This window comes from Chiloscyllium punctatum, chromosome 5 (assembly GCF_047496795.1).
Source record: "Chiloscyllium punctatum isolate Juve2018m chromosome 5, sChiPun1.3, whole genome shotgun sequence".
Lineage (NCBI taxonomy): Eukaryota > Metazoa > Chordata > Chondrichthyes > Orectolobiformes > Hemiscylliidae > Chiloscyllium > Chiloscyllium punctatum.
The window spans coordinates 7,760,967-7,786,552 of record NC_092743.1 but is presented as its reverse complement, the minus strand read 5'-3'; the positions used below and the strand labels follow the sequence as shown (position 1 = coordinate 7,786,552).

The 25,586-nt window shown below is 46.6% G+C and overlaps 1 protein-coding gene across 1 annotated transcript in view; it reads left to right on the top strand.

Annotated features, from left to right (window-relative positions):
* Nucleotides 1-463: 463 nt before the first annotated feature.
* The window catches only part of LOC140476719 (cadherin-2-like), a 181,833-nt gene continuing 156,710 nt past the window's right edge, over nucleotides 464-25,586 (top strand). The window contains exons 1-2 of the mRNA XM_072569539.1: nucleotides 464-919; nucleotides 7,303-7,411. Coding sequence (XP_072425640.1) covers nucleotides 866-919; nucleotides 7,303-7,411 — 163 coding nt within the window. The 5' untranslated portion in view covers nucleotides 464-865. The remainder of the gene's footprint in view (nucleotides 920-7,302; nucleotides 7,412-25,586) is intronic.

Here is a 25,586-nt window from a genome sequence, read left to right as displayed (position 1 = left end):
GAGGGGGTGAGGGGGGTAGGGGGGAGAGGGTGAATGGGGGAGTGGGGAGGAGGGAGGGAGAGGGTGGATGGGGGGAGGGGGGGAAGGGGTGAGGGGTTTTGAGTGGGGAATGCAGGAGGTTCCGAGACGATTTGAGGAAATCATTTGACATTGTGTCGGGGATCTGTAATCCGTGTGAGTAATCACAAATAATCTGTGATCTGTCATCCTCAGCCGGAGTGGGGGGAGCTGAGGTGGTGGGGAAGACCTTTATTTTCTTTTTTTTAAAAAAAGAAAGTGCTTCAAATGTCAGAACTCTGAAGGCTGTGGGGAAAAGTGTAGGTAGCAGTGCACGTTTGGCAGTACCGACGAGATGGGCCGAAGGGCCACGTGCGATTAACATGAGAAAGGGAGCACAGGAGAGTGGAGGTGTATCCCTGAAGGCGGGGTGTGTGTGGGGAAGGGCAGTGAGAGTTGGTGTTGTGTTAGACACAGTGAGTTCTGGTCCAGGGGGTGGAGTGTTATGGAGCCTGAGCTGTGAGAGTGTGAAACAGGAAAATAGAGGGTGTGAGAGACACAGAGAGAGAGAGAGAGTTGGCTCTGAGCTCTCGCTAGGATACAGAGAGAGAGGGAGCTGCTGCCGCAGTTACACACAGACACAGAGAGAGAGACAGAGACAGCGAGCGGATCCCATTGTGTGTATTCCACTGACTCCGCTAGCAAACAGCGCATCCCTCGGCAGCGGGCGAGTGAGAACCGGCAGGCGGCCGGGGTAAAGCCTGCAGCCGGGACTCGGACACCGGCACGTAGGGAGCGACAGAGGCGACTGAAAGCGAAGCGTTCGGGGGCCGCCTCCGGTTCCAGGGCGGCGGCGGGACTGTGCCTCATGTGGACTCTCGGGGCGGCGGCGCTGCTGCTGCTGGCGGCGGCGGCACTGAGGGTGAGTGAGTGAGCGAGCGAGCGGCTGGTCCCGGTCACCTTCTCCCGGGGCTGCGGCTCAGGGCTGCACGTCCAGGGCAGGAGGACATCTGCCCGCTTCCAACCCAGAGGGAGGAGAGACAGGAAAGATACAGGGCAGAGAGAGAGAGAGGACCGGGACTGGAGAGAAATAGATACAGGATAGAGAGGGAGAGAGGTAACAGAGCTGGGAGAGAGGGAGGTAGATGGGAAAGAAATAGATAGCGGGCAGGGAGGGGTAAAGGCAGAGGTACAGGACAGAGAGAGAGGAGCTAGGAGAGAAATAGATACAGGATAGAGAGGGGCGTATACAGGGAGGGGTAAAGGCAGAGGGAGAGAGAGGTACAGGACAGAGGAGCTAGGGGAGAAATAGATGCAGGGCAGAGGGAGAGAGGTACAGGAAAGATACAGGACAGAGAGGTGGGTACAGGAGAGAGAGAGATAAGAAAGGGAGTAAGAGAGATACAGGTAGAGGTAAAAAGAGGGATACTGCGCAGAAGGAGGTATAGATGAGGGAGCCTGAGAGGGGCAGAATGTGAGGGGGTGGGATCTGAGAGGTATGGAGAGAGAAAAGTGCAGGCCATAGAGAGATTCAGGGACAAAAGTACAGTGACCTTATACCCTGGGGTAGATCAGTATCCCTGTGTGAGGGGGGAGGAGAGATACTGAGGGTGGCTGGGGATGAGAGACTGAGATAACACTCAAATGAGACCCAGGAAATCTTCTCCTGGAGGGTGGGGGCGGTAAGACTTAATAAAAGGGAGAGAAATTGGGGCATAGACCCCTCCCCCTCCCCCTCAGACACTGAGAGAAGAATCAGTCCAGGCACCATCATGAGGGGTACAGTTGAATAGGGGGAAGAGGAATTCTACACAGATCCTTACAGAGAAACTGAGACCTGGGCAGAACTTACACAAAGAGAGAGAGAGAGACGGGGTGGGGAGGTGCATTTTGTTTATATTCCTTCTGGAGAGATTAATTCTACAGTCCTTACACACACTCACTGTGGCTACGTTGCAAACCATTGATTTCATTGCATTTTAGGAATAAACTTTATTTTTTTTAAAAATCCTGCGGTTCGGGAGGTTTGCATTGCAAAGGATCCCTGTAATTGGAAAGATTTTGCACGTTCGGGTGGATTAGCCATGGGGTTGTATTGTCTTTAACATGCGGCGTATTTTCGGCGTTGTGTAAGTGGAACAGCCGCCCAATGCAGAGTGCTTGGCGACTCCTGTCTGTACACCTTCCAGCTGACTGCTGTTAAACCTCGTTACTGTTAATCTGCTACTCTGCAGTTTTAAAACTCAATTGCATTCCTGATTAATTCTCTAGCAGGTTGCATTGAGTGGTGGGGACTGGGGGTGGTGGAGAGAGACCTCCCAGCGACTTGGTGAGCCCCAGATATTTCCAAGAGAGAGGGGGAGAATGTTTGGCATTTAGAACACCAGCAATTTCCCCAATAACTGCCCATTCCTTGTTGATTTAAATCACAATACAACCTTCTCTTTATTGAGCCCTTTCATTCAGTTTTGAGCGGTATTTTCACAATGCCTCATTCACAATTGTTAAGTTGCACTCGAGATTCTTACTTTATAAATATGCAAGGGAGCTCAAGTTTTGAGACCTAAATTTAAATCCCAGAACAGCAGCTTCCTTTTTGCTTTGTAACCAAAAGTAATCTGTTTACCTCTGCATTTCCAAACTGATCAGAATTGTTAAGCATTTTCATCATAAATTGACCCGTCCCCTTACCCCTCCCAATCTACATGTGAGTAAAGTGCTGATGGCTACAATTTTGCACACTGAACTTGTGTAAATTAACTCTGGAGATCTGAGCAGTGTTTGGCTAGGGTTTATCACAATTAACCGAAACAAAGAAACCTCAACACTGGAGATCTGAAACACCAAAACAGAAATCGCAGGAGAAACTTAGCACGTCTGTGGAGATAAAACAGAGTTAATGTTTTGAGACCTTTCTTGAGAAATTGTTTACCACGGTTAAAATGTGCTATATTTTTCACCCCGATCCATGCGATTTTTTAAAAACTCCACATGCCTATTAATAGAATTGTTTGAAATACTGCATTGTAATCAAATTCTTTTAAGCATGAAATCATTTAACTGCTTTGTCCTATTCAAACGGAATGATCAGGGATGCATTACACTTCGAATTGAATTGTTCCCACAGTACAGCTCCAGTCTGACAAGTGATTTGCTTGACCCAGTTAAGATCATTGTCTGGTACCCAAACATTGGACACATTTGAAAATAGCCTACTTTCTCACTGAGTATGCCTCTTGAGAGTTTATTTGTTATGGCAGTGTTAGCTATGGTATAATCATATGTCTTTAATTAACACCGAGGAAGATTTGGAACCTCCTCTCCATGAGAATTCTATTTCAATTGTACCCTGACAAAAAAAATTAACATCTGTGCAGAGAGAGCGAGGAAAAAGTTAACGTTTTGAGTACGGTCACCCATCTTCAGTTCTCAAAATGTTCACACTCTTCACAGGTGCTGCTAAACCTGCTAAGATTCTCCTGCAATATCTGAGGACTTTTTTAAAAAAGTGCAGTCAGATGTTATAATCTGGGGGACGCTGTCTGAAACTCTGGTATAACCATGAATAACTTAAAAAAAAATTACTTGAAGAGGAAAACAAAATGTACAGCATTGGAGAAAGGGCGAGTAGAGTGGGGACTAATTGGATAGCGTTTTCAAAGTGTCAGCACAGACAGGATGACTGAATGGACTCCTAATTTCAGAATAAGGGGTTTCTATTTAAGGGGAAGAGGCTAATGAATCTGGAATTGTTTAATGTACAGAGCTATCGAGACTATAAAAGAGATCTAAGGGGCAACCTTTTGGGGCAGCACGGCAGCTCACAGCATCAGGCACCCAGGTTCAATTCCAGCCTCGGGTGACTGACTGTGTGGAGTTTGCACATTCTCCCTGTGTCTGCGTGGCTTTCCTCCGGATGCTCCGGTTTCCTCCCACAGTCCAAAGATAATAGACAATAGGTTCAGGAGTAGGCCATTCTGTCCTTTGAGCCTGTACCACCATTCAATATGATCATGGCTGATCATCCTCAATCAGTATCCTGTTCCTGCCTTATCTCCATAGCCCTTGATTCCACAATCCTTGAGAGCTCTATCCAACTCTTTCTTAAACTAATCCAGAGACTAGGCCTCCACTGCCCTCTGGGGAAGAGCATTCCACACACCCACCACTCTCTGGGTGAAGAAGTTTCTCCTCATCTCTGTCCTAAATGGCCTACCCCTTATTTTTAAACTGTGTCCTCTGGTTCGGCACTCACCCATCAGCGGAAACATGTTTCCTGCCTCCAGAGCGTCCAATCCTTTAATAATCTTATGCATCTCAATCAGATCCCCTCTCAGTCTTCTAAACTCAAGGGTATACAAGCCCAGTTACTCCAATCTTTCAACATAAGATAGTCCTGCCATTCCAGGAATTGACCTCGTGAACCTACGCTGCACTCCCTCAATAGCCAGGATGTCTTTCCTCAAATTTGGAGACCAGAACTGCGCACAATATTCCAGGTGTGGTCTCACCAGGGCCCTGTACAGCTGCAGAAGAACCTCTTTGCTTCTGTACTCAATCCCTCTTGTTATGAAGGCCAGCACACTATTAGCTTTCTTCACTACCTGCTGTACCTGCATGCTCGCCTTCATTGACTGGTGTACAAGAACACCCAGATCTCTTTGTACTGCCCCTTTACCTAACTTGACTCCATTTAGATAGTAATCTGCCTTCCTGTTCTTGCCACCAAAGTGGATAACCACACATTTATCCACATTAAACTGCATCTGCCATGCATCTGCCCACTCACCTAGCCTGTCCAGGTCACCCTGTAATCTCCTAACATCCTCCTCACATTTCACCCTACCACCCAGCTTAGTATCATCAGCAAATTTACGAATGTTACTATTAATACCATCTTCTATATCATTAATATATATTGTAAAAAGCTGCGGTCCCAGCACTGATCCCTCAGGTACCCCACTGCAGGGTCGGGTGGATTGGCCACGCTAAATTGCCCATTGTGTTAGATGCATTAGTCAGAGGGAAATGGGTCTGGGTGGGTTACTCTTCAGAGGGTCGGTGTGGACTGGTTGGGCTGAAGGGCCCTGTTTCCACACAGTAGGGAATATAATCTAGTCTAATCTTTTCTCGCAGAGGGTGGTGTGTGTGTGTGGAATGAGCTGCCAGAGGAAGTGGTGGAGGCTGGTACAATTACAACATTTAAAAGGCATTTGGATGGGTATATGATTAGAAAGGGCTTAGAGGGGTTATGATAAAAACAATGACTGCAGATACTGAAAACCAGATTCTGGATTAGTGGTGCTGAAAGAGCACAGCAGTTCAGGCAGCATCCGAGGAATGGGCCAGGTGCTGGCAAATGGGGCTAGATTAGGTTGGGATATCTGGTTGGCATGGACGAGTTGGACTGAAGGGTCTGTTTCTGTGCTTTAAATCTCTGTGACTGGGCTGTTAAGTATACCCGAGGCTGAGACAGACAGATTTTTAATCAGTAAAGGGAATGGAGAGGAAGGGGGAAAAGGCAGGAGAGTGGAGTTGAGGATAATTAGGTCAGCCTTGATTGACATGGATCAGTTTCAGCCGAAGGGCCTGTTTTCGTGCTGTAAGACTCTACGACTATATATGACTGTATCTCATTGAATTGTGGAAAAGGTTTGATGGGCTGAATGACCTACTTCTGCTACTTCATCTCACAGTTAGTATTGTACGCTTCTGCAGTTCTAGAATTGTTTGATTTAAGCATATTTGGAGTACTGTGTACAATCCTGGTCACCCTGCTGGAGGAAGGATGCGGTTAAACTGGAAAGGTTGCAAAACCAATTTACATGGATGACCCCAAGACTGAAGGGTTTGATTTATAAGGGTGAAATTTGAAAGAGTTCAGAAAAGATTTATAAGGATATTGCCAGGATTGGAGGGTTTGAGCTATAGGGAGAGGTTGAATAGGCTGGACAAAGTTAAAAATGACACAACACCAGGTTATAGTCCAACAGGTTTATTTGGAAGCATTGGCTTTCGGAGTACTGCTCCTTCATCAGGTCGCTGTCACAACCACCTGATGAAGGAGTAGCGCTCAGAAGGCTAATGCTTCCAAAGAAACCTGTTGGACTTGAACCTGGTGTTGTCATTTTTAACTGTGTACACCCCAGTACTAACACAGGCATCTCCAAATCACAAATAGGCTGGGGCTGTTTTCCCTGGAGGCTGAGGGGTGACCATGGAGGTTTATAAAATCATGAGGGTCACGGATAGGGTAAATAGACAAGGTCTTTTCTCTCAGATGGGGGAGTCCAGAACTAGAGGGCATAGGTTTAGGGTGAGAGGGGAAAGACATAAAAGAGACCTAAGGGGCTACTTCATGCAGAGGGTGGTGTGTGTATGGAATGAGCTGCCAGAGGATGTGGTGGAGGCTGGTACAATTACAGCATTTAAAAAGCATCAGGATGGGTATATGAATAGAAAGGGTTTGGAGGGATATGTGCCAAGTGCTGGCAAGTGGGACTACAGTTATTTAGGCTATCTGGTTGGCATGGACGAACTGGACCAAAGGGTCTTTTTCCATGCTGAGAAGCTGGATAGGCTGGGATTTCTTTCCCTTGAATGTAGGAGGCTGAGGGGTGACCTTGTAGAGGTTTATAAAACCATGAGGGGACTGGATAGGGTGAAAAGTCAAGGTCTTTTTCCCCAAGGGTGGGAGAATCCAAAATTAATGGGCATAGGTTTAAGGTGAGAGGGGGATGGTTCCAAAAGGGACCTGAGGTTGGAAACGTTTCATGTAAGCAGCCAGAAGTACACCTCTATGACTATGACTCTATAAATGGTAGATGCAAGTGCAATTCCAATGTTTAAAAGACATTTGGACAGCTACATGGATTGGAAAGGTTTACGGGCCGAATGCAGGCAAATGGGACTAGTTCAGTGCAGGAAACCTGGTTAGCATGGATGAAGGGTCTGTTTCCATGCTGTATGACTGACTGACTTTGTTTACACCAGACAGGGCTACAACTAAGAAAGGCTTTGTTTGTAAATACAAATGGAAAATGCTGGGGAAACGTGGCCGGCCTGTTACATCTGCAGAGAGAGCAAGAAACGAGAGTTAACATTTTGAATCCTGGATGAGTTTCATAGTGAAGACACATGTGGACTTAAAGCTTCATAACTCTCGTTCTATTCTCAGGTGCTGAGTTTCTCCAGCGCACTCTCTCTGTAATTCAGATCTCCAGGATCTACAGTACTGTCTCTTTATCCAAGGATTTGTTTGCATTTTAAATTATTTGTTTTATGTCTTGGGCTTTTCTGTTTTAGATACCAGTGGAAGCAAGTGAACTTGGGTCATGCACACCTGGATTTTCAGAAAATGTTTACAATGCAGATGTTTCAAGGACTATTCGTGAAGGGCAGCCTCTTTTGAGTGGTAAGTCATTATGACGTTAACACATTTTTCTTGCAAAGTACAGTTGGATGTTGTCTGTGTTAAACTGCAAACCAGGCAAGATCTTCTAGCAATAAGTAACACCGTAGCTTTGAACGCACGTGAAAAACTGCAAATATTTCTCTCAAAGCTGTGATTTTCGTGCTGGATGCTGTTTCCTTTATGTTTGCAATCAGGAATGCAGTGGTTGACATTATTTTCAGCTAAGGCTCTTGATTTCTATTGTGAAGTTCCCAAGCTGGTCTCAGAGTTGAACTTTTGCCTTGCGTTTGACACTTACTTGGACTGGATGTTCTCCTGAAATGACTCTGAGTGAGCTGAGTTGGCCAGGCATATTTTGACCAGATTGTCGTCCTTCACTGTCAAGCTGAACCTCTGCTGTCAGTCTGAAGGAGAATTACAGGATGCGATCTTCTGTAATAGTAGACATCTTTCAAGTCTTTTAATTTTAATTGAACATGCAATGTTTCCATGAGAGAACATGGCAGAAATTATTAACTAACTAGACTTGGGATGAGGGAAAAGAATATCTGGTGCTTCAGTTAGCTAAAGATTGGAGACAATTGGGGACGTTATGATCGAGTTGAGGTCTTCAAAATAGTGACTGGTTTTTGTTTTGATGAAGAAACTGTTCTCACTGGTGTAGGATTGCCAGTAATCAGACACCACTTTTTTTTTAACACAAGGACTTGGTGAGACCACCCCAGAGTATTGTGTCCAGTTTTGGTCTCCTTATCTGAGGAAGAGTGTTCTTGGCGATGGAGGGACGCAGTGAGGCTTTACCAGACTGATTCCTGGGTTGGCAGGACTTGATGTATGAAGACAGACTGAGACAGTTAGGATAGAATTTGCCGATGTTGAGAAGAGTGAAGGGCGGGATCTCACTGAAGGGTTTAAAGTTCTAACCGGACTAGACAGGGTAAACACAGGAAGGATGTTCCTAGTGACTGGGGAGCCCAGAACCAGGGGATCACAGTCTAAACGTGGGCCATTTCGGGCTGAGATGAGGAAAAATGTTTTCACCCAGAGAGTGGGGAGTCGGTGGGATTCTCTGACACAGGAAGTGGTTAAGGCCAAAATATTAAATGTTTTCAGGAAGGAGTTAGATACGGTTCTTAGGGCTAAAGGGATCAAAGGGTCTGGGGAGAAAGAGGGAACAGGGTACTGAGTTGGATGATCAGTCATGATTATACTGAATGACGGAACGTGCTCAATGGACTGAATGGCCTCCCACTTTTCTACATTTCTGAAATAAGTGGCAGAGTAAAACAATGGGGTCGAGTTTGATAATGAGCTGAGAATGGGGTTGAGGGGAATGTGGTGGAAACATGTTCAGTGGAAACTTTCAAAAGGAAATCTGAATTCAAACTGGAAAAGGCAAAAATAATTACGTGGTAAAAGAATCTTTAACAGTGTACCTGGCTTAAGATGTACACGTGTCATCTGCATTGTGCCTAATATGTGATGTTTTTCCTCCCAGCTTGGCACAATAATTGAGATGATCGAACAAATCTAAAGGCTAGCTGCATAATACAATCTTTAATAAATCCAGCAGGGAGCACTTGTCCACCCATAGAGTGATGAGAATGTGGCATGTGAGCCCATAGGGAGTGCCAAAGCAAATGTGAAAAGCATTTAAGGGAGGCAAAGTCAGCATCTGAGGGGGAGAAAGGAATAAATATGGAAAGACAGGACGAGGTTCGAGTCTGCACTGAACAGCATGATTCGGTGTTGAATATTCTACATGCAAACAGTGAGATGCACCCGTTTATCAATCAGGTACAGTCTGTTCATTATTGAGTTACAAGGTCAAAAGGAAATTCTGAAATGAGTTTTAAATATTGACCTTGGAGGTGTGGCACACCACGCAATTGCAAAGTAGACTTCTACATAAAAGAAATAGTTTGCTCAAGAAATGTCAGCATGCACCCTGATTGAGAAAATTATAAATATTGCAAAAGCATATAGAGCTGGTAGGAATAGTCAGGCACTGATTCAGACTGGCCTTGGTGCTGACAATGGCTGTGACGTTCCTCGTCGTTTTTAAAATGTTTGCTGTTAGAATATTGTGTTTGATGTGATACGCAGAAAAAAGGGAGCAATTTTGGAGAATTTTTATTCGAAATTGATTTGTCTTGCAATTTCTCTTATCATTTTTACGGTGGTTTAACATTACTCCTGCACAGCTAAAGTTTATTACAATCTGAACTCTTGGTTCGGATATTACTGTGGTGTGCTGTTAGGGTTGGTACACTGTGTGAGTGAAAATTATGTTTTCCTTTTTCTAACGGCATTGCAAACTTCTGTAAAATTTGTTGTAGCGTACAATGAGGCCCTTCGGACTTGTTCTGGCACAGTGTTCCTCCTCAAACAAGTTTTAAAAAGTAGACTGTGATCCGCAAAGGCTGTTCTCTGTTTTCCCTTCGAATAGACCTTTTTGGAAGTAGTTGGCTCAAATGTTTTATCGTGAACGTACCTTCAGCAGCCTGGGACCTGAGCTCTCTGATTTTCTCCTCATTGTATTATCGTGTAAATCTCCACACCAGACACATCTTGGTTTTAAGACAATTTCATGACATCGTCACATGTGACACTGTAATATAAAATTGCCTGCCCCACTTTAAGTCACTTTTTCTGTGTATTAGAGACAATTGTTTCTATGTAATGTACCGTAACATCAGACAGCACAAAAACTAGACTCTGTGGTATCATTCTATTGTAGATGTACTTCAAGATATCTGACTCAACAGAACCTGACTCACTGAGGTATTTGTTATGTAGTAAACTACAAATGACATCAATTTCTCTGTGTCTCACTCTCCTGTTTCAGGAGCGTCCAAATTAGGAGTAGGCCATTCAGCCCCTTGAACCTGCTCCACGATTCAATACAGTCGTGGCTGATATGATTGTACCTCGGAATTTAATTTCTCCTTACCCTCGATAACCAAGACTCAAGATCCTCAGAGTAAAATTTAAAATGGGCAACCCTTTGTCCTAAATTCTCTCATAAGAGGAAACATCCTCTCCATATCTACCTTGACAAGACCCTTCAAGATCTTGTATGTTTCAGTCAGGTCACCTCTTCTGTCCTAGACGCTAGCGGATACAAGCTGAGACTGTGTAACATTTCCTCATCACAGGAGTTCGTAGCCCAGTGGTGTCACCGAACCAGGAAGGTAGAGTTCCGGATTAATGTTCTGGGGAACAGGAGTTTGAATCCCACTGTGGGCGATGGTTAAAATTGAAATTCAATGAAAATAAAATATGGAGTGAGAAGCTGGTCTAATGGCAATCACTTTCAATTGTCGTAAAAACCCATCTGGTTCACTATTGTCCTTCAAGGAGGGAAATCTGCTGTCCTTACCTGGTCTGGTCTACATGTGACTCCAGACCCACAACAATGCAGGTGCCTCCAAACTGCCCCCGAACGGTCCAACAAGCCATTCAGCCCAGGTCCAATCAGAGTCATAGAGATGTACAGCACGGAAACAGACCCTTCGGTCCAACCTGTCCATGCTGACCAGCTATCCTAACCTAATCTAGTCCCATTTGCCAGCACTTGGCGCATATCCCTCTAAACTCTTTCTATTCATGTAGCCATCCAGATGCCTTTTAAATGTTGTCACTATGCCAGCCTCCACCATTTCCTCTGGCAACTCATTCCATACACTCACCATCCTCTACATTTAAAAAGTTGCCCCTAAGGTCCCTTTTATATCTTTGCCCTCTCACCCTAAACCTATGCCCTCTAGTTCTGGACTTTGACACCCCAGGGAAAAGACTTTGCCTATTTATCCTATCCATGCCCCTCATGATTTTATAAACCTCTATAAGGTCACCCCTCAGCCTCCGACGCTCCAGAGAAAAAAGCCCCAGCCTGTTCAGCCTCTCCCTATAGCTCAAATCCTCCAATGCTGTCAACATCAGGGGGGGGAAAAAAAAGCATGCCAACCTTTGCTGAATTGCATTTACAAGCCTCCTGAATTAAGCTCATTAATACCATGCCCACTTCAAAACAAAAATCTTCTCCTTTTTAAAATCTGCCCCCTCTGACCAAGGTCGTCTCCTTTATTGTGACGCTCCGTCAGAATTTTGTTTAATAACTCTTCCATAAATGCATCTCGAGATTTTGTATCTGAAAGTACTATGCAAACATAGTGATTTTGTTAAGCAGGTCCAGTTTTGTTTGTTCCCAGATTGCGATATCTTAAACACAAAAACGCTCCGAGTCTGACCATCTTTGGGCGTTGGTTTTTAAAGCTAGCCTTTTGTTGTCGAAACTAGTTAACAGGATAGCCTTTCAGTTGATGCAAGCATGCAAGTGATCTCTGACTTTTTAAGTTATATCAGCAGAACTGCCTCATCACTATTTCAAAGCTTTCACATTAAGGCTTGGTCATTCATTAATTGGATCCAAGGGTTTAAGAATTGACCAGTGTAGATATAAATTGGTGAGAGATAAGGTAACAAGCAACAATTGCTTGAGTGAGTCAGAGGAATTTAAATCCAACAATAAAAGTATGTTTTTTTTTTGCTTAATGGGGTCCCAGTGTCTCTGTTCTCCAAAAGACCAAGTAATTAATCCCAAGTACAGAGTTGGTATGGAAATATATTAAATTGAGGATAAATAGGTTTCAGAATACAAGAGTTAAAAAGCTCAGGTTCAAGTCCTAGCTGCTCCAGTGGGTTAAATATTTCCTAATTGACCTGTTCAGGGATGTTTTAGAAGGATGAGAGGGAATCTGATTGAAACTTGCAGAATCCTGAATGGCCTGGACAGTGTGGATGTTGGGAAGATGTTTCTATTGGTAGGAGAGACTAGAACCCGAGGGCACAGCCTTAGAATAAAGGGAAGACCTTTTAATCGTTGAACCCCTTCAGTATGGAAACAGACCATTTGGCCCAACCAGTCCACACCAACCCTCTGAAGAGTAACCCACCCAGACCCATTTCCCCTACCCTATTACTCTACATTTCCCCTGACTAATACACCTAACCTACACAGCCCTGACACTATGGGCAATTTCCCATGGCCAGTTCACCCTAACCCACACATCTTCGGACATCTGGGAGGAAACCAGAGCACCGGAGGAAACCCACGCAGACACAAGGAGAACGTGACAACTCCACACCGACAGTCGCCCGAGGCTGGAATCGAACCTGGTGCTGTGAGGCAGCAGTGCTATCCACTGAGCTACCGGAGATAGGAAGAAACCTCTTCAGCCAGAGAGTGGTGAATCATTGCTACAGAAGACTGTAGAGGCCAGGGCATTGGGCGTATTTAAGATGGAGATAGATGGGTTATAGGATGAAAGTGGGAGAATGGGGTTGAAAAACATATCAGCCATGAATGAATAGCAGAGCAGACTCAATGGGCCGATTGGCCTAATTTCTGCTCCTATGTCTTATGGTTATGATATATGTCTGGAGTAGTTGGGACCTGAGCCCAGGCCTCCAGGCCTAGAGGTTGGGACACTATCACTGCTCCTCAAGATCCCTTGCTCTACAGGTTTATTAGAATGTGTGTGAGCTGGTCAATTTTAAAAAAAGGTTAGTGCTTAACTTAATTAATTGACGGTATGTGGGTGTCACTGTCTGGGCCAGCACTTATTGTCTATCCCAAATTACCTAGAAGGCGATTGAGCATTAAGCACTTTACTGTGGGTCTGGAGTCTCATGTAGACCAGACCAGACCAGATAAGGATGACAATTTCCCTCCGTAGAGGACATTAGTGGACCAGATGGTTTTTTTTTCCTGACCTGACGATGGATTCATGGTCGTCATTAGACTTGTTATTCCAGATTTTTTTTTTTAATTCAGATTTCACCATTTGCCATGGTGGGATTTGAACCTGGGTGCCCAGAGTTTATCCGGGTCTCTGGATTAACAGTGTAGGCATCATACCATTGGGCCTTCACCTCCCCATGTTCTGATGTGTGATGGTGGTAGACTCAGTAAGTGGCGACTTCAAATTCTGAGACTCCCTCGGTACTGAAGAGTGTGCTGTGGGATAGGCATGGATGCCCGTGGAACTGTCAGCTTGTGTTGTCATTGAGTGATGGGCAGCTAGGGCAGGGTGTGTGTTAGTGCTTGTAACAGGGTCAGCCAGGGGGACCTCCAAGAATCTGAGTTCCCTGACTGCGGCTGTTAACCTGGTCCAATCAGGGAGCCCTGGCTGACAGGTAGAAACAGGAGTGTTCCATCCTCAGCGCTGTCACCCTGGGCAGGTACTGGGCCGGGCTGTCCCAGAGGTGGTCGAAAGGTGCTGAGGGTGATTAGTGAAGTCGGAAGGTGGGTAGGCCGTCCTGACCGCTGTCACCCCGGGCGGGTACCGGGGAGGGCTGTCCTAGAGGTGGTCGAAAGGTGTGTCAGGGCGGACCGAGAACTGGAAGGGGCATGGGGTGGACCGAGAACTGAAAGGTACATAGGGGCGTGCTGCCTTAGCGTGGTCGGAAGCTGGGAGGGATGGGGGCTTGCTGGTTCTGTATTGTATGCACCGTTTCTGTAACTGGATTGGCTTTTTATGTACAAATGTCATTGTCGCTATCTTGTCATCAGTGAAACTGGGATTTGAGGTTTGTCCTCATCTCCCTGTAAACTGGTTGAACAGTAGGATTTGGGGCCTGGCTTTGCTGCTCCTCTCCCTTGTAAAATTGCTGTTGTATACAGCTGTAAATGTTCACTGTTTTTTGTAAACTGTGTTTTGTAATTTGTTTAATAAATCTAAAAAAATTATAAACAGGAAAAAAAATGAAGCAGGACTGTCGGAGGTTCTGCTCACTCTGAGAGCTGGCTCTGAGGGAGCTGGATCAGTGTCAAGGATTCTCCATGGGTAAATACAGAAGAACCTCGATTACCCATCATTCGATTATCCAAACAAAATGCTCCCTGCCCGTGTTGTTAAGATAATCCAGGTTCCTCTGTAAAAACGGACTTATTAACGGGGTATTATTTCAGTGTGTGAGTGAGAATCTTCAGAGCCTGTGCCACCTCTGGACACTTTGGCTGTGGATCTGGCATAAAGTGCCCTCCTGTGTGCCACCCAGCTACAGTGATTTCCCAACAGCGCGTGCCCGCATTGCCAAGGTCTGTCAGGGTCTTTGTTTTTAGGGTGATGATGCATTCTTTGCACTGAGCACCTTGATATTACAGTTATAGCAACCCACAACAAGGCCCTTCAGCCCATTGAGTCTGTGCTGGTCAAAAACACTCATCTGAGTATTCCAGAACCGTACACAATACTCCTGTGGCCAATCAATGTTTTATACTGTTTCAGCATCACCTCCCTGCTCTTAAACTCTATCTCTCGACCAGTAAAGGCAAGTATGCCTTGTTAACCACTTTATCCATCTACCCCGATACCGGAATGATTCTGTCGATATGAATAGAATGATCTTCAGAGCTTTCCAAGATCCTATAGTTCATTCTGTTATTGTACAGCAGACTGGTTCCCCCTCCGACAGATTACCCATTTGGGCTTTCTGTAGCCCCTCCATCTGGAAGATTGGCATAGAGTCATAAAGATGTAAAGCTTGGAAACAGACCCTTCGGTCCAACTCGTCCATTCTCACCAGATATCCTAATCTAATCTAGTCCCAACTGCCAGCACCTGGCCCGTATCCCTCTAAACCCTTCTTATTCATATACCCATCCAGATGTCTTTTAAATGCTGTGATTGTACCAGCCTCCACCACTTCCTCTGGCAGCTCATTCCATACATACACCACCCTCTGTGTGAAAAAGTTGCCCCTTCGGTCCCTTTTAAATCTTTCCCCTCTCACTCTAAACCTGTGCCCTCTAGTTCTGGACTCTTCCCACCCCAGGGAAAAGACCATGTCTATTTAGCCAATCTAGTCACTCAACTTGACTTAAGAAATATTTGTATTTTGATGTTTAGAAGGCCAGTAGCAGTCTTTATTTGCTGAAAGTGAGCACTGTACATGCTGGAATAAGAGTCAAGAGTATGGCACTGGAAAAGCACAGCAGGTCAGGCAGTGTCCAAGGAGCAGGAAAATCGACATTTCGGTCTAAAGCCCTTCATCAGGTCTTTATTTGTACAGTTCCCTTTAACGCAGTGAAATGGCACAAGGGGCCCAACCAGACTATTTATAATACAGAAGTAGGAGATGACCAGAAGCTTACTCAAATGTAAAAATGAAACTGAAAACTCTCTTTCGTGCTGCAAATCTGAAAGATAAGTAAGAAGTGTTGGAGAAACTCCGTACATCTGATAGCATCTGTTGAGAGAGAAACAGTTAATGGGTTGGGTCTAGTCACTGTCCTGACAAAGGGTCACTACTAGACTTGAAATGTTAACGGTCTCCCCCTTCGTCTTCCCCCCCACCACCCACCCCCCGTCTTCCCCCCCACCCCCCACCCCCATCTTCCCCCCCACCATAGATGCTGCTAGACCTGCTGAGTTTCTTCAGCATTTGTATGTTTATTTGGGTTTTTTTTCAAATGGTTAAACTTTGAAGGAATGTCTGAATGGAAGGAAATGAAGGAACATCAGAAAGAATGGCACTGGAAGGGATTCTTAAATTTGTTCACAGGATATAGACCTTGCCGTAAAAGACCAGCATTTATTACCCAGAGGGCGGTTAAGCGTTAGTCACGTAGCTGTGGGTATGGAGTCACATGTGGGCCTGACCAGGTAAGGATGACAGATTTCCCCTGCGAAAGAACATTAGTGAACCACGTGGGTTTTGTAAAACGGTTGACAATAGTTAAATGGTCACCATAAGGTGTGCTTTTTTAAAATCACGGGAGGATTTGAACCTGGTATTGCTGATTTACTAGTCCAGTGATATTACCATGAGACCACCACCTCCCAGAATGTGGACCCCATCCACCTAGTGGGATATGATTTTAATTGCGGATGTGTGAGGGGGGTGTCAGAATGTGGACCCCCGGCAACAAGTGGTGGAGTGGATTTAACTTGCAGATGTGTGAGGGGGGTGTCAGTGTCTGGGGAAGAGCAACGGCAGTGCTTGGAGAGAGGTGAGGCTGGAAGAGGTTATGGGGTGAGCTGGGTGAGGGCCAGGAGGGATTTGAGAACCAAGGTGAGAATTTTCAAAATGGAAGTGTTCCTTGACCCATGTGACGCAGCGAGGTGGTGAGGGAACGTGAGTTGGAGAAATGAAGTGATGGGTGGTAGCGTTTTGGACGACCTCAAGTTTAGGGACGGTAGGGTGTGGGAGTCCAGCCAGGAAGGGGTGAGTTCGGAGGAAAGTGAAGGGTTCCGTGGTGGAACAGCTGAGACAGGCTGAAGCCAGATGTTGTGGAGACACAGGTGGTTAGTCTTAGTGAATATGAATGTGAATTGAAGTAATCCTTGCCCGTGTTGGCAAACACCTTCTCTAAGCTTACAATGGATCTCCAGAAAATATATTTTTGTTCCAGGTACTGTCAGGGTTTAAAGTTCAAAGGGTCAAAAGAACGTGACGATGCTTCTTCAAGTTAAACCTTGTTTCCAAGGCCTCATCCCTGATGGCTCATTGTGTGGCTGAAAATAAGTCCATGAATTTGCCTCAGTGTAGGTACAAACATTCATCTTCACGTAACTTAGTCACACTCGCCTCTCAAGTTTCATGTTCACGGCCCACTTCGGAGTCTAGACATTGGTACCCGAAGCCAGGATTTATTGCCCCTACTGGAATTGGGACAGGCATGGTAGGCTAAACAGCTGCCTTCTGGGGCATAACAATTCTGTGACACTGTAAATCCCCTTTGATTGGAGTTTCCCACCCAGGTATTTCAGACTTGACTCAATAGCTGGCTCTGGAGTCACATGGAGGCCAGACCAGGTGAAGATGGCCGACTCTCTTCCCTAAAGGTCACAAAGGGGTTCTGATGGGCTGCTGTAACTCTAAGAGCTGATTAGTAAGTGTTTAAATTGAATGCCATTACCCTGCAAATTTGGGGCAGCACGGTGGCTCAGTGGTTAGCACTGCTGCCTCCCAGCGCCAGGGATCTGGGTTTGATTCCAGCCTCGGGGCATCTGTCTGTGGGGAGTTTGCACATTCTCCCTGTGTCTGTGCGGGTTTCCTCTGGGTGCTCTGGTTTCCTCCCACAATCCAAAGATGTTCATGTTAGGCGAATTGGCCACGCTAGATTGCCCATAGTGTCCAGGGATGTGCAGGCTAGGTGGATTAACCATGGGAAATGCAGGGTTACAGGGATGGGATGGGTCTGTGTTGGATGCCCTTACAAGGGTCAGTTTGGACTCGATGGTCCAAATGGCCTGCTTCCACACCGTTGGGGTTCTATGATACTAAATGTGCTGATCTTTTTCATATGAACAATTCTGGATGTGTTTTTTCTCGACCAATAGCGATTGAGACGTGGCTGATTCAGCTTGGAATCTTCGAAGTTTAGAAGCTCCTATTGTTCTGTCACATATTTAATAATGCAATTTCTTGTTTTGCTTTTAAAATAAAGTGTGCACTTTCCAATTGGGCTGTAGCGTTTGTTGGAAGCGTTTTGTGTTAAAATTGAAGCACTCATTAAAAATAGATTTCCGTTTTAACTCGGTGTTAAATGTTGTAGCTTCTCTAAACAAAAAGCATCCCGGGAGGCAATATGTTTACTGACTTCAAACTTAACAAAGGTGCAAAGAATGCTACGGGAAGGAAGATGAGAATTTAATTGATTTTGACCACAACTCAATGCTTATAGTGAGCAGAATGGCTTAAAATAACTTCCTGACTTTATAAATTCCTGTGTAATCTTTGCACTTGGGGATTAATCACAAGACTGGGCAATGATTAATAAACATATGCTGTCCGAGACCCTTTAGCTCCTTACATTTGGTGTGAGTGTGTGTTTGTGTGTGTGTGTAGGAAGCGGTATTGACTCCCAATATGGTGATGCAGTCTGTTGGATTGAAACCCTAATGTAATTCTGTGGTTCAAATCAGGCTAAAATCTGTTTTGTGAAGGAAAGGTGCAATATTTGAACAGCACTGTGTATTGACTGAGAGTGTTATGGTTCATAGATTGGCAAATAACTTGGGTGTGTGTTGTTTTTCCCCTGTGTGCATGTGTCTGGTCAATTGATTTCTGCAGGGGTCTTTGTGTGGGGAGCAGGGTGAGGGGGTGAAATGCAATGTAACAAAGTTTCCCCCCCAATTAAGATCAGAAAGGTGCTACAGGGTGGTGCTTGAAATGTAATAAATGTGCTTGAAGCTTGTTCACTTGAGGTTTTATTCCCTGCACCCCCCACCCCTCCCTTTGTCCAAGAGGTCATTCAGAATTAAACATTGGTAATGCAGTGAGCTGTTGCTGTTTTCCTGCACGTCACCTGTTTTTGGAGATTTGCCCTTGTCGAGCAAAGGGAATAGCAGAGGGAGAGGGGGAAGAGATGTACTCTGCAGGTTCTGATGTTGCTGGGCAGAATCGGAAGCTTTAGACTGTATGGGAGTTTGGTTTTTTTTTTCTTCTCTTGAGCACACAGCTCTCCACCTGAAACCTCTGGGCTGACCGGCATGGAATGTGGTGCTGATAAGTGGGGTCCCCATTCTGAAAGGCTTGTTTGTTTGTCTGCAGCTGTTCTACCTTTTGCGTTGGAGAGGGGTGGCTAAGTTCACTCTGAGTGGCTTGTGCTGCAGCAAGTATGCCAGAATGGCACACAGGAAAGAGGCCATTTGGCCCATTGTGCTTGTGCCAGCCCTTTTGAGACAGCTCTCCAGTAAATCGCATTCATGCCCTCTCTTTCGATCAATCACTGCTATAGCAGCTCACACTCTTGCACTTGCTCACTATCACGCGCACATAGGGAGTGGCACAGTGGCTCAGTGGTTAGCACTGCTGCCTCACATCGCCAGGGATCCGGGTTCAATTCTACCGTCAGGTGACCGAGTGTGTGGAGTTTGCACATTCTCCCCATGTCTGCGTGGGTTTCCTTTGGGTGCTCCGGTTTCTTCCCACAGTCCAAAGGCATGCAGGTTAGGATGGATTGGCCATGCTAAATTGCCCCACAGTGTCCAGGGGTGTACAGGCTAGGTGGGTTAGCCATGGGAAATGCAGGGATACAGGGATAGGATTGGGGAGGACGCATGTCTGGGTAGGATGCTCTTCGGAGGGTCAGTGTGAATTTGAAGGGCCGAGTGGTCTCCTCTCACTGTCTCTGTTTATCCATGGCGGTTTTGGAGATTGTTCTCGAATCTGCGCACATTGTCCTTTCAGGCAGTGCCTCACCCCCAGAGCATGTCCTTCTATATTTGGTCAATATTTAACACCTTCCCTCATGGTTCTTGTAGTAATTTACCTTCACCCTCCCTCCCTCTGGTTACGTGGACGGTCCTGACATTTGAAACAGGATTCTAGTAACACAATCAACCACGTGTGAATATTATGGTATTGAAGAATCTGACAGATTCCATTCCAACTAACAACTATATACAAACAAACAGAGAAAAGATGGGGAAGTTGTTTAGAAACATTATGTTCCTCAGGCAGAGAGTCTGGGTTACAGGGTTTCAACAGAGAAGAATGCTTCAAGTGATTGTGGGATAAGATGGAGTAGGAGAGTATTGTACCCTTAGATCACATGGTGGTGTCTTGCACATCTCCCTTAGAGGAAAATGACCATTAGACATAAACCAACAGTTTCTCTGTTTAATCTTCTCAAAGTTCCTTCATGATTTTGAATACCTTCGTTAAATTTTCCCTTAAATACTCTACTCTGAGGAGGACAATCCCATCTCCACATAACTAAAATCTTGAATTTGCTTTTTGTTCAAGATGTGGTTGATGCCTCTGGGAAGCCCTCATTAGTGTGATGGTTCCAGAATGGCGATGGTAGCTTCCTAGACATTATCAGGCTTTGCCAGATCTCTCTCGCGCTCACTGACGCTCTCTATCCCTTTCTCTCTCTCTCTGTGTCTCTCTCTCTCTCTGTGTCTCTCTCTCTCTCTGTGTCTCTCTCTCTCTCTGTGTCTCTCTCTGCCACTCCCCCTTTCTCTCTCTCTCGCCCCTCCTTTCTCTCTCTCTCTCACCCCTCCTTTCTCTCTCTCTCTCGCCCCTCCTTTCTCTCTCTCTCGCCCCTCCTTTCTCTCTCTCACCCCCCCCCTTTCTATCTCTCTCTTCCCCCCCCCTTTCTCTCTCTCTCTTCCCCCCCCCTTTCTCTCTCTCTCTTCCCCCCCCCTTTCTCTCTCTCTCTTCTCCCCCGCTTTCTCTCTGTTCGCCCCCCCGCTTTCTCTCTGTTCGCCCCCCCGCTTTCTCTCTGTTCGCCCCCCCGCTTTCTCTCTGTTCGCCCCCCCGCTTTCTCTCTGTTCGCCCCCCCGCTTTCTCTCTGTTCGCCCCCCCGCTTTCTCTCTGTTCGCCCCCCCGCTTTCTCTCTGTTCGCCCCCCCGCTTTCTCTCTGTTCGCCCCCCCGCTTTCTCTCTGTTCGCCCCCCCGCTTTCTCTCTGTTCGCCCCCCCGCTTTCTCTCTGTTCGCCCCCCCGCTTTCTCTCTGTTCGCCCCCCCGCTTTCTCTCTGTTCGCCCCCCCGCTTTCTCTCTGTTCGCCCCCCCGCTTTCTCTCTGTTCGCCCCCCCGCTTTCTCTCTGTTCGCCCCCCCGCTTTCTCTCTGTTCGCCCCCCCGCTTTCTCTCTGTTCGCCCCCCCGCTTTCTCTCTGTTCGCCCCCCCGCTTTCTCTCTGTTCGCCCCCCCGCTTTCTCTCTGATCGCCCCCCCGCTTTCTCTCTGATCGCCCCCCCGCTTTCTCTCTGATCGCCCCCCCGCTTTCTCTCTGATCGCCCCCCCGCTTTCTCTCTGTTCGCCCCCCCGCTTTCTCTCTGTTCGCCCCCCCGCTTTCTCTCTGTTCGCCCCCCCGCTTTCTCTCTGTTCGCCCCCCCGCTTTCTCTCTGTTCGCCCCCCCGCTTTCTCTCTGTTCGCCCCCCCGCTTTCTCTCTGTTCGCCCCCCCGCTTTCTCTCTGTTCGCCCCCCCGCTTTCTCTCTGTTCGCCCCCCGCTTTCTCTCTGTTCGCCCCCCCGCTTTCTCTCTGTTCGCCCCCCCGCTTTCTCTCTGTTCGCCCCCCCCGCTTTCTCTCTGTTCGCCCCCCCCCGCTTTCGCTCTGTTCGCCCCCCCCCGCTTTCGCTCTGTTCGCCCCCCCATTCCCGCTCTCCTTTCCCCCCTCTTCTTTCCCACCCCTTCCCCCTCTCTCTCTCCTTTTTCCCCCCCTCCTTTCCCCCCCACCCCTCTCCTTCCCCCTCTCTCTCTCCTTCCCCCCCCCTCTTTTCCCCCCGCCTCCTTTGTCTTTTTCCCCTGTCTCCCTTTTTCTCTCTCTCTCCCCCTTTCTCTCTCCCCCTCCCCCCTCTCGCTCTCTCTCTCTCTCGCGCTCTCTCTCTCTCTCTCTCTCTCTCTCTCTCGCGCTCTCGCGCTCTCTCGCGCTCTCTCTCTCTCTCTCGCGCTCTCTCTCTCTCTCTCTCGCGCTCTCACCCTCCCGTAGTTCTACCTGCCTGTTCCTGCCCTATCTTCCTCCAAACCTTTCCTGTTCATGTATCCATCCCAATGTCTTTTAAGAGTTGCAATTCTGCTTGTATCCACCAATCTCTGAATTTAAAAAAAAATTCCTCTGCACAATATTAGAGTTGCAGGACTTGTTTACGGCACAGTGAGAGGCCTTTTGGCCCATTGTGTCCATGCCAGTCATCAATCATCCATTTATTCTCTGCAGAAGGTTGCCTTCTTCAGGATAGGCAGCTGCCCCGTTCCTGGTCAGTGGTGCTAATAAACCTCCAGATATATGGCTCAACTTTGTGCTATATTTTCCATGAACTAACATATAGGACAGCGCTTGGACAGTATTGTACTGATGGGGGGTATTTAACACAATAAACCACGCAGTGATCGCGCATCTGTCCTACTTATTAGTTAAAAAGGCCAGAGTGCTATCTGTTTTCTGATTCTGTTCGGTGCTCGTTACATAATGCTCATAATGTACTCCCTCCCATGCCCAAACACATCCTGTTTCTAGGTTTTCATGTTTAGAGAGTATCCTGTCCTACTCTGTTTTGGTCCAAACTGCATGACCCCATGTTAGATTCATTAGCCACAGTTTTAACCATTACAAATTTTTCACCAATGCCTCTATCTAATGCCTTGCCTGTTGACACTGCCCAGGATGTTGCTTGTTTTGAGTGAGAGCATGTTAATTCCACCAGCAGGAATGTTGTTGTTGGATGCTGGATAATGATTTAAGATGAGGTAAAAACAATGACTGCAGATGCTGGAAAGCAAATACTGGATTAGTGGTGCTGGAAGAGCACAGCAGTTCAGGCAGCATCCAACGAGCAGCGAAATCGACGTTTCGGGCAAAAGCCCTTCATCAGGAATCCTCAATGATTTAAGATGGTTGACCGAAGAACCAGAGGGGAGATAAGAAAGAACAAATTTTTGCAGTGAGTTATCATGACTTGGAATGTGTTGTCTGACAGGGTACTGGGAACATGTGATTGTATGGGTTAGGATCAGGAAGAAGACCATTCAGTCCCTCAAGCCTTCTGTACTATTCATAAGGTCATGGCTGTCCCAATTGTAACCCTGAATCTACATTCCTGCCTTCCCCCTCACTAACGGCCTCTACATTAAAAACCTTCAAGGACTCTGCTTCCTCTAGTCTCTCAGAGAAAGACTTTCAAAGACCTATTACCCTCAGAGAAAGAAATATTCACTTTCTTCCCTGGTTTATATGAGCAGCCCCTTGGTTTTTAAACAGTGGTGCTCAGTTCTACCATAGAGGAAACACCCTCTCCACGTCCACCCAGTCAGTACCCTTCACACAGTCTCCTCTTACTCAGGGGAGCAATAGTCTATTGGCATTTTCGCTGGACTGTTCACAGAGAGACCCAGACAATGTTTGAATCCTGCCATGGCAAATGGCAAAAAGTCTGGAATTAATAGTTAAACGATGGCCATGAATCCATTGTCGATTGTCAGAAAACCCGTCTAGTTACTAATGTCCTTTAGTGAAGGAACCCGCCCTCCTTGCCTAGTCTGGCCACTGCAAGGTGGTTGACTCTCGACTGCCCTCTGGGAATTAAGGGTGGGCAAGAAATATTGCCTGATCAGCAATGTCCTCATCCCGTGAATGAATAAGGAAAAATCTAACCCCTCAGCGGATGCAAGCCTGGTCTGTATCAATATTTCCTCAAAACACAACCTGCCCATTCCAGGTAGCAGTCTGGTAAACCTCTTCTGAACTACTACCAACTTATTAACATCCACCCTTCAGCAGGAAGATCAGTGAAGTGCGTAGTCCTTCCACCCACACCCTGTATAAACGGGATCTCGTACTGTTCTACACAATTCCCCATATCAAATGTATCACATAATTCACTATGAGAGGAGTACAGTAGGTAACTGCTGCAAGGTGAGAGGGCCATTGTGGAAGAGTAGTAGACCATTCAGCCTGTTTGAAGAGATATTGATGTTAATCCCAAAAGAGGAATTGGGTGAATACTTGAGGGGGAAAGGGCAGTGGGGAAAAGACAGGGTGAACTGGGACTGAGGGGAAAGAAGAGGTGGCCAAACAGAACTCTGAGCTAGTACTGACATGATGGGCCAAATAACCTCTTTCAGATCATTCAGTGACTTCCATTTCCTTGCCTAGTAAGGGATATCATTTCTGGTCGCTCCCAGGGCAATTCTGAGCAACCCCAGATGGGTATCTGAGGGAGGGGTGGGCCAGTCTTTGTGCAGTGATTGATTTAACTGCCAGCACTCGTTCTATCTCACTTTCATCCCTCACCTGCTGACTGGTCACCTACAGTTGTAATGGCAGGCAGCTGGAGCCCAAGACACCATTCCTTCACCTCACCAACAACTTCCCTGCATTTCTGTAGTGGCACTGTCCTTTCATTCCGAACAGGTTGGACAGACTGGGTGTCAAACAAGAACTGACCTGGAACCCTGGAAATCAGAGGGTTGGAAAAAGGAGCTCTGTTTGTGAGGAGTATTTAGGAGGATGGAAGGAAGGCAGACGGGTCAAGAGAGCGTGCTCACAAGTGGGTGGGGGGGGGTGGCAGTGAAATGTCGAAAATAAGAGCAGGAGTGGGCCATTCTGCCCTTCAATATGATCATGGCTGGTCATCCAACTTAGTCCCCTGTCCTCACTTTTTCCCAATATCCTTTGATCCCTTTAGCCCAAAGAACTATATCTAACTCAAATGTTTTCAACTGAACCACTTCCTGTGGTAGAGAATCCCACAGGTTCCCCCACTCTCTGAGTGAAGACATTTCTCCTCATCTCAGTCTGAAATGGCCCACCCCGTATCCTTAGACTGTGACCCCCCCCCAGGTCAGTGTCGGTGCACAACAACAGGCAGGGAGGACATGGTTGTATTTTGCACATTCTACAGTAAGTCTTAACCCCTGGATTTGATTCACTAGAAAGAGCGTAACCGAGAAATGAACCCCCCCCACCCTAGCGCCAGCCACCCGACACGCTACACATGCTTTCAGTTAGCAAGAAATCTGCACCTTGTATGTTTAACAGTTCATGGTTTATGGCCGAGGGGACGGTAGGGTCAACACATTTGGTGGTGCTGCATTGTTGAGAAGGTTGGAAAAGCAAACCCAGCACATTCCAGTAGCACTTTGTAAAAAGACTCTTGAATCCTCCAATTAATACCATGTAATCACTTTGTGCAATGTAGTGTTAAGTTTGTTTTATAGACAGCTCAGTCTCTACGCGTTCTCCCACAAAACAATCAGTTTGACCTCCTCGTCAAATTCTGTTTTATGTAGTTCATTGCTGTCTCCACCTTTTTGTGAGGCTATGTATCATGCCCCGTGCCATAGAGTCATAGAGATGTACAGCACGGAAACAGACCCTTCGGTCCAACCCGTCCATGCCGATCAGATATCCCAACCCAATCTAGTCCCACCTGCCAGCAACCGGCCCATATCCCTCCAAACCCTTCATATTCATGTACCCATCCCAGATGCATTTTAAATGTTGCAATTGTACCAGCCTCCACCACTTCCTCTGGTAGCTCACTCCATACACGTACCACCCTCTGCGTGGAAAAAGTTGCCTCTTAGGTCTCTTTTATATCTTTCCCCTCTCACCCTAAACCTATGCCCTGTAGTTCTTGAACTCGCAACGGGCAAACATAACCACTCGCTTCGGTGATAAGTGCAGGATATTAACAGAAATGTTAGCATCTTTCAAG